Source organism: Canis lupus, chromosome 33, assembly GCF_011100685.1.
Source record: "Canis lupus familiaris isolate Mischka breed German Shepherd chromosome 33, alternate assembly UU_Cfam_GSD_1.0, whole genome shotgun sequence".
NCBI lineage: Eukaryota > Metazoa > Chordata > Mammalia > Carnivora > Canidae > Canis > Canis lupus.
The window spans coordinates 30622245-30639765 of NC_049254.1; the positions used below are offsets into that span (position 1 = coordinate 30622245).

Consider the following 17521-nt stretch of genomic DNA (forward strand, 5'->3'; position numbering starts at 1 on the left):
GTTACCTAAAAGCTCTGATGGAGATGTCCAGCAAGATTGTTGTTTTCATGCCTGCATAACCTCCATTGGATCAAGGAGTAATTTCAACTTTCTTTTTTTTTAATTTTTAATTTTTTAAATTTCAACTTTCAAGTTGTATTATTTAAGAAATACATCTCATAAGGCTGTAGCAGCCATAGATAGACTCTTCAGATGGATCTGGGCAAAGTAAATTGGAAATCTTCTGGAAACACCATTCTAGATGCCATTAAGAATATTTGTGATTCATGGGAGAAGGTCAAAATAGGAACAAAAACAAGACTTTAGTGGAAGAACTAACTAGAGATGTGGGGGAAATAGCAAGAGAACTAGAATTTAGAAGTCGAGCCTGAAGGGGGCACCTGGGTGGTGCAGTGCAGTTGGTTAAGCATCCAGCTCTTGGTTTCAGCCCAGGTCATGATCTGTTGATGGAGCCCCATATCCGGCTCTGTGCAGAGTCTGCTTGAGAGGCTTCTGCACACACACACACCCCCTACTCTCTCTCAAATAAATACAATCTTTTTAAAAAGTAGAGCATGAAGACATGACTGAATTGCTCCAATCCCATGATAATACTGGAACAGATGAGTTGCTTTCTTTTTAATTTTTAAAAGATTTTATGTATTTATTTATTAGTGAGAGAAGAGCACACATGCAGGGGGAGGGTCAGAGGGAGCAGCATACTTCCTGCTCAACAGGGAGCCCAAGGTAGGGCTCAATCCCAAAGGCCTAAGATCGTGACCTGAGCCAAAGGCAGACGCTTCACTGACTGAGCCTTGCAGGCACCCCCAGGGGTTGCTTCTTATGGATGGACAAAGAAAGTGGTTTCTTAAGATGGAATCTACTCTTGGTGAGGATGCTGTGAAAACTGCTGAAATGACAACAGAGGATTTAGACTATTACATAAACTTAGTTGATAAAGCAGCAGGATTTGAGGGAATTGACTCCAATTCTGAAAGTCTGTTGGTAAATGCTATCAAATAGCATCACCTGCTACAGAGGAATTGTTTGTGAAAGGAAGATGCTATCGATGCCGTAAACTTCAATGTTTTCCAATTTTAAGAAATTACCACAGCCACCCAACCGTCAGTACACTACCATCTTGATCAGTCAGGAGCCATCAACATTGAGGCAAGACCCCTCCACCAGCAAAGATTACAGCTCATGAAAGCAAGTTAGCACTGATGATGGTGGGCATTTTTAGCAGTAAAGTATTTTTTAACTAAGGTATGTATATTTTTTTAGATCTAATGCTGCACACTTAATAGACTACAGTTTGTGAAAACAAGCTTTATATGCACTGGGGAACAAAAAAACTCATTTGACTCCCTTAATTTCAGTGGTCTGGAACTGAACCCACAGTATCCCTGAGGTATGCCTTTATATGCTCCATATAACAAACAAAGTGAACAAAAAAGGTTTAAAATAAAGTGACAGTTAAGGAAGTACTAGGCAAATGTAAACCAAAAAAAAAAGAGTGGTAAGGAATGGCAGTGTTAGGAGCAGATAAGATAGATATTAAGGTAAAAAGTAAACTATGTGATAAAATTCCAGTATATAGAAGATGTAACAAAATTGCAGAAGCAAAGAGATCTTGAAAAAATAGTGATAGCAGGAGGCCTCTCATAGTTGGACAGATCAGGTTGACATAAAGTCATAAAAAATAATACATTTGGTTTAGTAGCTATATACTAGAATTTGTAAAAAGTGATTATGCATTTGGCCACATAGAAAATTATTATCTATGTTATACTCTGATCACAATTCAGTAAAAAATAAATAAAAGGCCAAAAAAACCTTAACAATCTTAAAATTTTACAGATATGCATATTACTGGATATATCACGCCTGAATCTAAAATAAAAAAAGGAATTATATACAAACTATCTAAAAAGGGATAGAAAGGGGAACACATCTTACCAGGCACTGTGGAACATAATGAAACCTGGTTTGAGAAGAAAGTTAATGGCTATAAATGCCTTTATCATTAAAGAAAAAAATGAAAAATAGAAGAATTAAGTACTCACTAAATCAGATTACATCAGGATAAATTACAGAATGATCAAGGTTTTGAATGTAACAAAAATAAGTAATTAAAGTACTAAGGAAATCCATGAAAGAACTTTTAAAAAATAATCTCAGGATAGCTAAGTCCATTGTGTATACAACTTAAAAGTTTATAAAAGAAAAATGAATTAATTTGGTTACATAAAAAGAAGAATAACTGCATTTATAATAGGAGCAGTGTAGGGGGCCTGGGTAGCTCAGTTGGTTAAGCATCTCAGTCTTGACTTTGGCTCAGGTCATGATCTAAGGGTTGTGAGATCAAGTCCCATGTGCACGCTCTACACTGGGTTTGGAGCCTGCTTAAGATTCTCTCTCCCTCTGTCCTGCCTCCCCCTCCACCCACCCTGAGCTCAGGTTCATGCACACACACACTCTCAAAAAAACCCACCAAAACACGTAAAAAGGGGTACTATAAAAAGACACAGTGGTGAAAAAAATTGCCGTTAATGTCACAGAACTAATTTCCTTTATATATATTTCTGCACTTTATGTTCTCTTCCATTGATCTCTGTTCTTAATACCACACTGTCTTGATTACTGAATCTTTATACTAGGTCTTGAAATCAGCGTTAAGTTGGCCAGCTTTATTCTTTTTCCAGAATGTTTTGGGAATTCTAGGTCCTTTGCATTTTCATATAAATTTTAGAATTAGCTTGTTTATGTTTTTTAAAGAAAATCTGCTGGATTATGATTGGGATTGTCTGTATGTTCATTTGGGGAAAACAGACCTCTTAGCAATACTAAGTCTTCCAATCCATGTACATGGCTTATGTTTCCTTAATTTAGAGGCTTTAATTTTTCTCAGCAAAATTTTATAATTCTTAGTATATAGGTCTTGCACATATTTAAAAAAATATAACCCTAAGGATTTCATTTCTGAAACTGCTATAAACAGAATTTTTTAAATGTTTGCTACAAATTGATTTTTTTTTTTTAAGATTTTATTTATTCGTTCATGAGAGACAGACACACAGAGAGAGGCAGAGGGAGAAGCAGGCTCCAGGCAGGGAGCCTGACGTGGGACCCGATCCTGTCTCGGGGCCAACAGTCTCCCGGGTCTCCAGTATCATGCCCTGGGCTGAAGGTGGTGCTAAACCGCTGAGCCACCCAGGCTGCCCTAAAGATTTTATTTATTTATGAGGGGGGCGGGGGGGGGGGGCAGAGACACAGGCAGAGGGAGAAGCAGGCTCCATGCAGGGAGCCCGACGCAGGACTCGATCCCGGGTCTTCAGGGTCACACCCTAGACCGAAGGCGGCCCCAAACCACTGAGCCACCCGGGCTGCCTTGTATGTTTTAATTTTTATTTAAAAATTCTTAAGAAAGTTTCTTTTTGAAAAGAATATAAATTTGGTCTCAATACCACCTTTTTTAATTTTATTTTTTATTTTATTTTATAATATATTTTTATTTATTTATGATAGTCACAGAGAGAGAGAGAGAGAGGCAGAGACACAGGCAGAGGGAGAAGCAGGCTCCATGCACCAGGAGCCCGATGTGGGATTCGATCCCGGGTCTCCAGGATCGCGCCCTGGGCCAAAGGCAGGCGCTAAACTTCTGCGCCACTCAGGGATCTCGCCACCTTTTTTTAAATTAAGATTTTATTTATTCATTTGAGACAGATACCCAGTGAGAGAGAGAGAGCACTCTAATGAGCCTGGGGTGGAGTGGGGGGGCAGTAGGCAGAGGGAGGAGAAGCAGACTTCCTCCTGAGCAGGGAGCTTAATGCAGGGCTTGATCCCAGAACCCCGGGATCATGACTTGAGCCGAAGGCAGGTGCTTAACCACCTGCGCCGCCCAGACGCCTCTCAATACCACATTTTAGGTGTGGTTCCTTGTTTTAGATGCTCAGAATTAATGCATTGGAAAGGACCAACTGTCCTTATATTTTCTTTTATCTACCCTACCTCTCCGGTTTATGAATGTAGAAACTAGAAAAGTAGAAGTGCTAAAGTGCTCTGCTCCAAGATCATGTTGACCAGTGGAAGATACATCTAGAGCAGGACATTATCTGAATATCAGAACGCAAGGAAGGCTTGAAAAATACCTTCTAAGAATCTGACGTAGTTCAAAACAGCCTTGTGATTATTTGAACCCAAGGAATCACTAAAAAAAGAAAACCTCAAAAAAATACCTGAAAAGGGATCCCTGGGTGGCTCAGCGGTTTAGCTCCTGCCTTTGGCCCAGGGTGTGATCCTGGAGACCTGGGATCAAGTCCCATATCGGGCTCCCTGCATGGAGCCTGCTTCTCCCTCTGCCTGTGTCTTTCTCCGTGTCTCTCATGGATAAATAAAACTGTAAGACTTAAAAAAAAAAAAAAAAAAACCTGAAAAAAGTTCATTCATTCGTATTTTTAGACGTTTGTTGAGCACCTACTACTTTGTCATCCAATCCACACTGGGGTTTTGAGTGGAAGAGTACTATTTCTAGATTGTAAAGCATGTGTAAAGAATTATTAAAGATAAATATCTTTAATTCTCAATTTCAACATCTGGGAGACCTGATGTAGTAATAATGGTTATAGTTTAAGATTCACTGGCTGCATATAATGTGTGAAAGCAATTTTACACATCTTACATGTATTATCACTCTCAACTTCATAAGGTAGGTACTGTGGTTATCTATAGTTTATAGTTGAGGAAATCAAGGTACAAACAAGCTACAAAATTGCCAAAGTCCTCTTGCTAGTAAGTGGAAGAAGCACAATTTGAACTTGACCAGACTCCCTTCCAGAACCCATGATCTTAACTATAATACTGAGTCTATAGAAAGATACAAGGCTTATAACCTGTGATGTTTTCTAATCCCATGATTCCTTCCTAAATAAGAATTGAGTCAAGGTCAAATTTGTACACAAGATAATTAAGCATAAAAATAAGAGGCCAAAATAAAAAAAATGAGGCCAGGTCACATTAAGTACTTGCAAAGATGTATGCAGAGGTATGTCAGGTTAAGTGCAAAATGGTGCTTCCTAGATCTTCCGCTTTCTTCCTGTTTATTATTGCTTAGTAGTTACAAGCATGGGCTTTAGACTCAGACCTGGGTTCAAATTTTGGCTTCACCACTTTCTGCTTTTATGACCACGGGCAGATCAAAGGTCAGTAAGTGGAAGCTGCTGCCATTGTTTTGGACAGTCTATGGTGATGGCTGCATTTCTTTCTCTTTTTTTTTTTTTTTTTTTTTGATCAGGTGGATTTGTTTAAAAAGAGTCTTCTGTTGATTCCTATTCACCTGGAAGTCCACTGGTCTCTCATTACTGTGACGCTCTCTAATCGAATTATTTCATTCTATGATTCCCAAGGCATTCATTTTAAGTTTTGTGTAGAGGTAAGTTACTAGCCTGCCTGTATTTTTTCACTTCTCTTGTGATCACGCAGTATCTTAGCTCAGAACAGCAGAAGCCAGTCTCCTAGAGGATCAGTTTCTGTCGTGAAAATGTCCCGAGATGCTGGCAGAGAAGAGGAATCCCCAGGTTAGGGAGGCAGCCCTCTGTGATCTGGATCCCCCCTCTGAGATACATGCCCTGTTTAGATTTTGTCACAGATTTTCTTGCCTTCCTATAAAGCTACAGTTTGAATGTGGATAGAAATCATGGTCTTTGGTTTTTCTTAGAGCTAAAATTGGCTTGTATCTTCAAAATAACTTACACAGAATGAATTCTAATCAAGAGAATCAGCTGGCAAGATATGAGAGCTCAACTAACGGGAGTTCAATATGGTGGGAAGCAAAGCAAGAACTATCAATAGGTTTCCCAACTTTCACTAGCAAGGACCAGTTAGAAAATTTAACTGAAAACAAAGGATTCACTTTTCAAAAGCAACAAAGATGTAAAATGTAAATTGCTCAGGAGTATACCCTAGCAAAAATTGTGGAGTTAAGATGAAAGCTCTATATTTAAAGGAACTCTGAAAGTAAATTAATTAATTAATTAAAAATGGAACGCTGAGCAGATGGAAAGATAGACTCAGTATTGGAAAGATATCAGTTCTCAAACTAATACATACCAATTTGTCCTAATCAATCTCCCAAGAGGATTTTGAATGAAACTTGATAAGCTCATCCTAGAATCCCTCTTGCAGTATTCACGGGTTGAACAGTGAAGGAAGGAATCCTTAGGGCCTACTAGATATCAAACTGTAACACACAGTTTTAATAATTAAAACTGTACACTTATTAGCATAGACAAGTAGAGTGGAGGAACAGCACAGAGAATGTAGAAATAACTCATGTATATGAGGGAACCTGATACAAGATAAAGTTGGGAAAAGATAGGCTATTCAATATGTGCCATTGTGAAAAACAGCTGTCATTTGGAAAAGTAAAATACAGCTCCTTCATACTGTTTATAAGAACAAATGCCACATAAAATAATGACTTAAATATAAAGTACAGAAAATGTTAAGTTCTTAGATTAGGGAAGGACTAATTACACAGAACCATAAGGGCAAAAAAAGACCTAAAGGAACAGACTGAATTGGACCGTATCATGATTTAAAACTTCTGTATGCCATAAAGTTCAAAGATAAGGGTAGACTTGAAGAACATGTTTGTGACATATAATAATCACTATCCAGAATATATAAAGAACTCCTACCAATGAATAAAAATGATTTAATAGAAATGGATAAAAGTTAAACTAAGTTTTAGGGAAAATGCAAGTGACCTTCCAACATGTGGAGAGATGCTCAGTCTTACCAAAAATATGGGAAATGCAATTTGAAACTATCAGGACTCCATTTTTGTATGGTATTCACGTTTATGTGGGTATAAGGAAACCAGCTTTTGTATTTTCTGATGGAGCTTATGAAGTGACATAGTAACTTGGGGGAGTTAGTAAATTGGGGGGGGTGGTTAAAATTCTGGTCAGTTCTAATTCTGGTCAGTTTACAAGTTTATAAAAGATGTACGTCCTAGGTGTGCCTGGCTGGCTCAGTCGGTGGAGTATGCACTCTTAATCTCAGGGTCACGAGTTCAAGCCCCATGTTGGAGCCTACTCAAAAAAAAAAAAAAAAAAAAATTGCATGCCAGTTCTATTTCTTGGCATATATTCCATAAAAATACTTTTAAGTGTATGTGCAAAGTGATAGGGCATGCACCAGGATGCTCGCTGCAGTATTCCTGATAGGAAAAAATCAAAACCACCTAAATTTAGCTCTACCAACAGAATAGCTAAGTATACTATAGTATACTCATACTATTAAACTGACCATAGCAGTTAAAAAGGATGTAGATTTCCATGTCCTAAAATGGAAGATCTCAAAGACATTGGATTTTAAAAGGCAAGTTGCAGAATGATGCAGTGTAATATGTGTGGGTGTGTGTATAAACACACAGTTGTATATATAAACATACTTCTACTCCATCTTCAGTGGGGGTTAGTTTAAGTCCTATCACCTCTGACTTCACCCTTGGAAGAGATGCAGAGATAGGCAAAGAAGTAGAGGGCATAAAGGAAAATCTTAAAGTCTGATAGGCTTCATCCTGGTAAATTTCAGCAGGGGACTTGACTGCATTTAGTATCCAGAATGGGTCGTGGTAGAACTCTCTAGAAACTGCATGATACCTTTACCTACAGCCCTCAAAATACAGAGTATATCTAAGGCTGGAATGTTTTTTATTTAGTTCCAGTTACCGATTTCTGATCTGGGTTCCTCCTTTGTATTGAGCATTGACAGTAATCAAGATTTTCTTTTTGTCTTGCCAATATTTATTTAAATTTCAAATTCAGCAAGTTGGCTTACTGCTGGAAAAGCCTGACCATCTTATAAAAAGTTCTAATTAAAACATGGATTGTCCATAGCCTGAGTGCATACCTGAGTATAGAAGGTCTGAGTCCTTAACACTATGAAGCAAAAGGTCAGAAATAAAGTTCCAGCTTTAAACTCTTTAATGCAGACTTTGCCCAATGGTGGGACCACAGCCTCCTCCTTTGCTTCTATCTGCTGTGGGCAGGTTCCATTTTTCACCAACTGATGGAACACAGCATCTGTGTTGTGGTTTCTTTTTAACCAGAATATAAGAAAGTATTTGCTGACTGAAGCCAGAGAAAAAAATAGACCTGAATTTCTTCAGGGTTGGCAGACTGCTGTTACAAAGGTAAGTAAGTATGTGATAAAAATGAAAACTCAGGCATGTCAAGGGGATGGAATCACTTCAGGGGTGGGTGTATAGAAGCATTTAGAAGTATGCTTCAAAGCTTCAAAGACTGGTTATGGAGATACCGGTGAGTGTCTGGAGGCCGCAGGCAGGCTTAGAATAAACCTCCATTTAGTTATCGATCATCTGTTTAGTTTCCTAGTGCTTGTGGAAAACCAATTCACTCATTTCATCCTTGGGGCAGCTGCTAATGATATGGTTGTTACAGTGGGGAAAAAAGATATGTAACTTTTTTTCTTTTGGTGGCACCTGCCTCTTATTTCCAGATGAACCACAAAGACCCAGAGAAATGCTGAAATGACCATTTGGATCCACTAAGGGAGCAAGTGTACTGGGCGAGTGTTTCAGCCTGAAAGCAGCACCATGTTTGCCCTGTAGACACTTAGGCTGTATGTGGGGGGGGAGTGCCCAGGCACATTTTCTCACTGGTGTCACAGATTACCAGGGTCCTATTTTATGGTCACTGCTTTATTGTTTTCAAAGTGTGCTTCTAAGTGTGATCTCATCTCATCCTTAGAATCTGTGAGGTAGGCAGGTCATTTAGGGATGAGCATCATCTTTATTCTATAGATGAGAAAACCAAAGCCTAGGTGTGACCTTCTCCCAAGGCTACCAAAACTATTGCTAGAATCAGGTCCTTGAACTCAGGTCTTTTTGGACCACTGAACACAAATCTTAAGGAGGCAGTCTTGAAACAAACTTTAACCCAAACCCAAAAGGACCAGATCTGTTCATCCTTGAACTACACCAAATGCTACAGTTGTCTTTTAGTTCAAACCAGAATTGAACTTGTAAATTTTCTAAATTTACTCAACTAGAATACCCAGATATTCTAAATTTAGTCAGCATTCATATTCCCACTTTAGGCAGGATACATAACCAGTTCTTTTGGAAAATACTGCTTATCTTTAGGATTTCTTTCAAAGAGTAAGAGTTGTGTAGTAGGAGAGGAAAAGCAGACTGCTAAGCAGGATTGTTAGTAAGTAATCAGAGTCCAGGCATATGCTTTCTGATTCACAATTCCATTTTGATTCTGGTCTATAATCTGACATCAAAACTAGTTATCCAAATGGAAGTTTTAAATTAGGATTTTGATTGCCTATTTTCTGCCATTTAGGCAAAATGTTCTATCAATTACAGTTGGTTGCTTGCTCTTTTGATGTGGCTAGATGCCTCCATAAAATCCCACTTTAAGTACCAGAGGTATATACCAGTACACCAGCTGTCGTGGACAGAGACAGACTTCTGGTCTCTTGCTCATATTTCCATAAAAACAGATTACATGAAGACAAGTACTTGGGTCTTATTTTAACAGTCCTTTTGTTTTTCTCCTTAGTGTATTCCACAACAGAAAAATGACAGTGACTGTGGAGTCTTTGTGCTCCAGGTAAAGAGAAACCTGTTTTCCCAGACTTTAGAATGTGTGGATTAGGTTTGGTGGGCTTAGACAGATGGGACCCCCTGTGGTGTATGTACCTGGCACTAGAAACAGATTAAGTCTATTTCCCTTCCTTTGCTGCTGGGGAGCTGTAGCTTTTGTACTTTCTTCTAAAGCCAACAATGAACAACTGGTATCCACGTCTTATCAAAGGTTGTTAGTAAGGCACACCAGAGACTGACCTGAATCTCTGTGTACTGAAGACCTTTGGTACTGCAGAACTAACTATATTTTCTTAAAGTGGCAGGTGGTCTTTAACTACAGAGTAAAAACTAATTACATTTTAAATAAGGGCCACATTCAAAAACTGCTCTTGCTGTGCGTTCTCTTAATGGTCCAAAAAAAGGGCTAATGTGAAAAATTTTATTAGACATTATATTTATGAAGGAAATTGTATATAACCCACGAGCTTAGAGATTTGCAGATCATGAAAGATGGGCTCATTCCTCTGACTCAGGAATGCCTGGGGTTTGCAAACAGAGGTTCTCCCCTAAAGACCTTAGGTCTAGCTGCCGTTACAGCTTTAGAATTGGAGCCTCTTCATCAGTTTCTGCTTCTCAGTATTGTGTTGGGAAAGAGGGGAGACCCCAAGCCGTATACTTACCTGGAAAGGGGACTATGATTTGGAGGTAAATGTTTTAAAGCAACGTGTCTTACAACCGAACTTTAAAACTTTACCTTAGAGCCTGTTCTATTAGGTTTGCATCTGGGAAAATACAGTGGGCTGCTTCATAGCTCCACATGCCACTTAAGCGTTTCTGGGACTTTTACAGTACTGCAAGTGCCTCGCCTTAGAGCAGCCTTTCCAGTTTTCCCAAGAGGACATGCCCCGAGTGCGGAAGAGGATTTACAAGGAGCTGTGTGAGTGCCGGCTCATGGACTGAAACTCAGCAGGGACTCTGGGAGGTCTGACCAAGTTGAAGCAGATGGTTTGTTACTTGAATCTCCAAACACTTATTTGAATTTTTACAGATATTTCAGATCAGTGGTGTTGGGCCACTATTGTTACCTCAAATTTGTTTTTTTGCCCTATTCATTTCTCTAGCTACCGTGTACTATTTTTTAATGTTCAGTTTGGTTTCATTTTTAATTTTATGGATTCTGTGTTTCCCCCCATATTTAATATTTATTATCCAAACGCATGCATATAGACAGAGCATGCAGTGCAGAGTATTAAAAAACAAAAACAAAAAAACAAAAAAAAAGCCTAGTAGATTTGGTGCGGCTTTTGAAACTTAGTTAGACATGAACTGAATACAGGTTTAAAATTTAATCCCAGAACCTAAAAGTGCAGAATGTTTTCAATACAATATAACTCTGAGAATGATAGTTGTTCCCTGGGGCATAAAGGGTAGCTAGGAGTGGTGGTTTTGACAAAGCCAGTCCTGTTTTACCTGCTGCACCTTTCACTGACTTCCCTCTCCAAGTGAGTCTTGCAGAATGAGTTGCATTCCTTTTGAGGGGTGAGAAGATAGTGGTCAAAACTTGACTACTGTGTTCCATTTATAGAGGGCACACTTATAAGCGCAGTGCCTACTTTGAGAGGAGTTAAGGTGTGAGAAAAAGACAACTTTGGGGCTAGTTATATGAACACATGAGAAACTTTGATCATCTTACAAAAGGCTTTTGCTGGAACACTGAATTCTCTGGATTTTTTGGCTTTGGCCCATTAAAAACATTAATATCCATCAAGCTAGTGGTCGAACATCTGAGAATTCAGCCTTCCTAAGAATAATTTACAGGTTGTCACTACCGTCGTGTGGCCTCCCCTTGGAAGAAATTAAGATTTGCCAAACACCTATTTTCCCCCCAAGGGTGTTTAAAATATAAATTTTCAAACCTGAAGACTGACCAGGTCTTTTGCAGATGGGTGGGGGAGGAGAGAAGAGGAAGAGTAACAAGACTTGACAGCATAGGAGCACACAGCAGATGTTATTCGAGGTTTTTTGCTCTTACCTCTAGTGATCTCGGCAGCATGTGGGGCTCCTCATTTGGCCTCTCCTGCCCAGCCCTCAGACTCCAGTGCTGGAGTCCTTTTTTCACTTCTGTCAACCTCATCTTCTGGGGTAAAGCAGAAGTGACCCTGTCCTGATGCTTTTAGCTGCATTAGGACTGAAGTAATGGACCTTGCATCTTTATTCTAGCCTTTTGTGATATTTGAAAAGAAAGGAAATGAGGAAGGATGCATATTAAATTACCCAATTATCTTTTCTGAACCGAGGTAGAAAAAAGTACAAAGGTGTATGTAAGAATCTCACGACGCTTACACAGAATACCCAGTAAATGACAACATACTTAGACGTATGCCTGGTTAGGTGTGGGGTATTGAAAATAAAAAGCTAAACGTGCAGTTTAATTTGGCCATAAGGTAAGGTTGCCAGTGGTTGAGGGTAGAGTCAGAACATGTTTACACGCAGGGTTCCCATCCCCAGACATTCCAAGCACCCATACCAGTGTTTACATGTAGAAAGCCCCAGCACTCTCCAGAGTCTTCTGGACTTACTGTAAAGCCAGGTCAGTATTTCCTACTGTGCTTCAAGTCACTAAAAGGCCTGAGATCAGAGGCACTGTATGCTGCTACAGTTAGGGTTGTGTCAGCATTATGAGCAAAGATGACAGTTTAAGTGGGGAGATATTCTTGAGGTTTTCCGACATGATTACGCAAATGAATTTTTTTTTTTTTTTTCAGATCTACATGTAAGACATTTGCCTAACTTTTGTGGGGAGGCAAGTAGTTACACCAAGTGGCTAGTATAACTAGACTGTGGATTCACAATGTCTTAATTTTAGAGGTCCATCTCCCTTCCTCACTGACAGAACCAGGCATGGAGGAAAGACCAGAACTGTGTTCTGAATTTTCATGCCCAAAACTTGACTTGCCGTTTCCGCCAGTCTGAGAAATAGAAATGGTCGCCCTCTCAGTGCTGAGTCAAGCAGGGGTGCACAGAGGTAACTAAACTGTCCAGCTTCCCTTTTCACTTCTGGTTTGATAGGGCACCTTGAGGTGCGTTGTCTAGTATGCTTTTCCCTACATGTCAAATATTTGAAGACATCTGGTTCAAATGTTTCTTCTGTTCATGAAACTTGGTTTTAGCACACAGTCGCTTTCCCCCCTACTCTTGTGATTAGGTGTAAACTTCTATTTAGCCCAAGTCCTACATCAGAAGGGCCTTTATCCTAATGTTTGCAACATCTGCTTCCTTGTAGCAAAGACATTTTTGAAATGTAGTCTGGGCTGCTGGTGGAAGAGGGTGGGCATTGTTTTGTCACTAGCTTGGCACTGAATTGTTTGGGTGCCCACAAGATGGGCAGGCCTTAGGCTTTTGGGGTTAAGTGCAGGCCTTGTACAAACTAAAAGCTGCTTATGATGTGCCTTCAAGCTGTGCCCAGTCCTGTCCATCAACAAACTTCTTTCCAGTGATTTGTCCTTATGTTACATATATAGCAATGTGGATTTAATTCAACTTTTAGTTGAGGTCCCTTAAGGAAGGGAAAAAGCAGCAGTTACTGCCCCAAATCCCCAAGTCACTTTTTGGTTTTGCATTGTATTTTCTACTTACGGAATATGCGTGAGACCAGTCATCTTGGATTCATAGTTGGAACAAAACTACAGCCCTAACTGGGACACAGCAGCACTAGTCTAGGAGCTGCCCTTTTTCTCTGCAGTCTTGGTTCACTGCTTCCCTGGGTCAGAAGGGCTGACTGGGAGAGCTCTGGGCGAATCAGAACCTTCAGGCATGGTAATATACTGACTACCATACTGACTACCTGCTCTGCTTAATTATGTTTAAGAAACCGAACTAATCAGCAGTTGTAAAGCACCTGCTTTTATTATATACGAGGCTCTGCCTTAAGACCTAGGGAATACACCATCAGAGAAATGCTAATTGTATTCGAGTGTTACAATGGCAGGCCTAGATAAGCTGTTCACTTAAATGGTACCTTTTGGTCAGAAAAAGAATTTATTTAAAGATTGTGATCATGTAAAATTACTCAAACCTTCTAGCAAAAATATTTTTTTGAAAAATAAACTAAATGCCTTTATAAACTTGTGTGTTCTCTTGAATAACATGTACTGTTTGGTTGAGTAGTTTCTCAGATGGATGCTAAGCAGCCTACTCTTAAATAACACTACCCAACAGCATTTTCTGCAATGATGGCTCAATTTTCTGAGCACTGCTAGTAGCTACCACATTCATATCAAAATCTGTACCTTATTACTAATAAATAATTAAGAGTAAGAGTTCTAATGTCTCTTATAGGTTGAGATAATGAGGAGAGACAATAATTTGGTCTGACAATTCAAACAGGAACCACTGTCTGTAGTTTTAAGGCCTGCAGAAATTGGAGTTCTATTTTACTACAAAATTATAAAATAAATTAATTCAAACTAGTGTAAAAGAATTTTTATGTCACAATGATTGTCCTCATTAAACATCTGCAAATGGTTCTTTCCTAAGCACTTAAAACTAGTTATAGCTCTTAATAATCCAAATAATCAGCTTGAACTTAATGAGGGAACCTATACTTACTGTAACGTGAAAGATGTTCACACTGAGATTCTAGTGGAAGTTAGGAGATAATCTGTTGCTAGATGAAAAAAAATCTCACTTATGTAAGAGAAAATTACATTAGACTAAATTAGTTTAGTATTAGAAAAATCACCTTTTGCTTACAAATGCATAATAAATTTGGTAGACCACCTTCTCTGTAAAGACAAGTAGCTCACTATCCAGGCTCCAAAACTCAGCACAAATAGGGAAAAAACAAGACAGAGTTCAGATGAGAATTGGCTAAGACACCTTTCCTGCGGGAAGCAATTCTGATTGTTCTCGTTAAGTATTCTGATCTTCAAGCTCTTTTTAAACCTAGTCCATTCCTAAGATCACTCCGACAATGAATTTTTAGGTACAACACATCTTTTGAAAAATGTATAGAGTAAATCCAAGTCCTAATACATAAAACACATAAGCTGGTGGTACCTCCTGGCACAGTCTAAGGCTTAATTACTTTTGCACCAACAATTTAGGAAGTTCCCTTGACTCATAAGTTTGCCATCAGAGATTAGAACTCAACACAGAAAACAAATAGTTGTCAAACATCTAATTTAGAGCAAAGCTATACAACATAGCAAAACCTCACTTATATTTTATCTCCTGCAAACACAAATTTTAAGGTCCCAATTAAGACCATGAACCAACTATCAATTTTAAAAATTTCCTATCTTCCTAAAAGAAGCATAGGGTTTTGGGCCAATAGATCGAATCTGTTGCCATGATGCACAAATTCTGACCTGGTAACATAAAATCATTCTAGTAATCTGACCTACAGCCAAGATTCTAAGACTACAGAATAAAGGCATTCTTTTGAATTCTGTCCTTTAATAGTTTTCAAAGGAAAACCATGAAAAGGCTTCCAGCTCAATAGAGACCTTGATCAAAGCATGGCAGAAATGGGCAGGCTCGCAGACCTTGGGTAATGCATGGCAAATTCAACAGGCCAAAGAAGTGAGTTTTCATGATGGGGCTCTCACCACTCACTGGTTTTGGGCCAGTTTTCCATAGCCGCCTCTCCCAGCGTCATAGTCCTGCCGATACTCATCTCGTACCTTAATTGAAAAGAACATAAGTTACATTATAGAGATGACTGGTGTAATGGACATGCCTCCCACAAACACACCAGCAGGCAAACTGTTTAGCCTTTTCAGATGTCATAATGAAAACATGCAAGCAGGACATAACATTTTTTTGAGCAATGGACATAAAGCTCAACTACTTTACAGAATTATCTAAGACGACCTAATGCTTTTGCTTACTTAATAATAAAACTACATGGGGTTTGAACTCGTGACCCCTGAGGTCAAGAGTCACATGATCTACCACCTGAGGCAGCCAGGTGCCCCTACTAGTGGGGTTTTTTGTTTGTTTTTACCATACATCATGCTCATACCAGCATTCAAAAGTAGCATATTCCAAAAAATAAGTACTTAAGTTGGGCTATTTTAAAATAGAAACTTAAAACTTATTTCAATTTCAGTGCATTTTCCTTTAGTTTTAGACACTTGCAGGTGCAAAGCCTCTAGCAGAAGTCCAATAATGGTTGCTTATGAAAATGTACAGAATCTATAATTTACCAATCCTAATGGGTAGTTTTCAGATTCACCTCAAGCCAGGGTTACAGGCACAAAATTATTTTCTAAAAGAGCAAACACACATTGACAAAGTCGTAGTCACTAGGACTGAAACACCAGGCAAAGACTGAGCCAAGAGAACCTTCCTGCATACCTGGCCCCCAGATCGCCCACGGCCATACTGCCTGCCCTCCTTAAAGCCTGCGTCCCAGTCTGTGCGAATGATCCGGTCATCCAGACGAGTTCCATTTATGTACCTCATGGCATTTTCTGCATCTGCTCTCGAGTAGTATCTAAAGTGTAGGTATTAAGGAACACTATATAGCATTTCTCCAAACATTGTTGGAAATACAGGAAGCAACATCTCAATGAAGCTGCAATAAGAAAGAGTACAAAAAAGAACCCAACCAGATGGATTTCAAGGACAGTAACTCGGGTTTGCACAAGCCTGTTTGAGGTTGGTCTGGAGGCACTGACGGAGTCAACTATGATTTATCCATGGCTGCTGACTGTGATTTTCCTCAGCAATCTTGTAAAATATAAATATGTTTAGAGCACAAACTGCAAACTTCTTATCCAAGGAAACAAAAGCATCCAAATTTGAACTGTATATTCAATAACCTTAATAAAAAAAGAAAGTTACAGTGCATATGGAATTGCCATTGCAGTTCATTAAAAGGAAAGAGTATCATGTCACTCAGGTTAATTGTTCTCAAACCCATTTAACTAGATCCGCTCCATCTTTCTTTGGGGTGATATTAAGAAAAAAAAAACTCCATAAGCAATTGTGATCATTAGCTGGGTTCAGGGAAATGCGGATCTAGATTTTTTCCCCTATGTCTTCAATTACACAGGTAGGGAAGCACTTGCTGAAATTCCAGTGCCCCAACACCTACACAATACGTAGCACGCAATAGGCATTTAATAATTTTTTGCTGGATGAATGACACGATAAAAAGGCAAAGAAAAAAACACTAGCAATGGCAGCCTTTCTTTTGGCAACCATTTGCTATTATGATTGTGGATCTCTGACACACAAGACAAATGCAAAAGCAAGCATTCCAGTTCTCAGAGACTATTACCTAAAAGGCAGATTTCCTTTGCTTTTTGTATTCTCACCGTTCTCTCTGAACCCTGTGAAAGTTTATCTTATTGCCACCTGAGGCAAAGGTAAAATCTGGGCACTCTTGTTCCCTGTGTCTGAAGGGAAAATGGAAGAAGCTTGCAGAGCCCAGAAATCACACATCAAAATCCAAAGTCTGGAATAGGTTCGAAAGTAGGGCTTCCAGTTCAAGCTGACAGAGCAAACACATTTCTGGTTTCCTTTTCCAGACCCCAGTAAAATGACAGAATAGGTACAAATACCCAAAGAATAAAAGAGGCCATCAGCAAACTAGAGATTCAAGAAACGCCATGTCAGAGTGTCAACCGTTTTATAACACAAAGTCAGTTTGAAATATTCTTCAAGGTGCTTAAAGAAGAAGAAAGCAAGTGCATGAGATGAGGCTTTTAATTCAAAATTGATGACGAAGGTGTGAGACAGCAAATAGGATTTGTTTGTTTTTGTTTAAAGACCTTATTTATTTATTCATGAGAAACACAGAGAGAGGCAGAGACACAGGCAGAGGGAGAAGCAGGCTGCATGCAGGGAGTCTGATGTGAGACTCGATCCTGGGACCCCGGGGTCACACCCTGAGCCGAAGGCAGACAGCCG

The 17521-nt window shown here is 39.2% G+C and overlaps 2 protein-coding genes across 15 annotated transcripts in view; one reads left to right on the top strand and one right to left on the bottom strand.

Annotated features, from left to right (window-relative positions):
• The window catches only part of SENP5 (SUMO specific peptidase 5), a 58756-nt gene extending 45027 nt beyond the window's left edge, over positions 1-13729 (top strand). For 3 of the 6 annotated variants that reach the window (XM_038583169.1, XM_038583168.1, XM_038583167.1), the window contains 5 exons: positions 5273-5410; positions 8096-8179; positions 9576-9626; positions 10451-10538; positions 12367-13729. In XM_038583169.1, the coding sequence (XP_038439097.1) occupies positions 5273-5410; positions 8096-8179; positions 9576-9626; positions 10451-10538; positions 12367-12434 (429 nt within the window). In that variant the 3' untranslated portion in view covers positions 12435-13729. Of the gene's footprint in view, positions 1-5272; positions 5411-8095; positions 8180-9575; positions 9627-10450 lie in introns of those variants that run through there. The other 3 variants (XM_038583170.1, XM_038583171.1, XR_005383424.1) reach the window with 3 other exon arrangements.
• LOC119877841 (nuclear cap-binding protein subunit 2) overlaps positions 1-17521 on the bottom strand; it is a 32660-nt gene that overhangs the window by 10721 nt on the left and 4418 nt on the right. For 3 of the 9 annotated variants that reach the window (XR_005383426.1, XM_038583173.1, XM_038583176.1), the window contains exons 3-4: positions 15962-16100; positions 15218-15285 (exon numbers count right to left, since the gene is read on the bottom strand). Coding sequence is in view for 6 of the 9 variants with exons in the window: in XM_038583173.1 (XP_038439101.1) it covers positions 15218-15285; positions 15962-16100 (207 nt within the window). In the remaining 3 variants the exon portion in view is untranslated. Of the gene's footprint in view, positions 1-14209; positions 14268-14765; positions 15286-15961; positions 16101-17521 lie in introns of those variants that run through there. The other 6 variants (XR_005383427.1, XM_038583178.1, XM_038583177.1 and 3 more) reach the window with 3 other exon arrangements.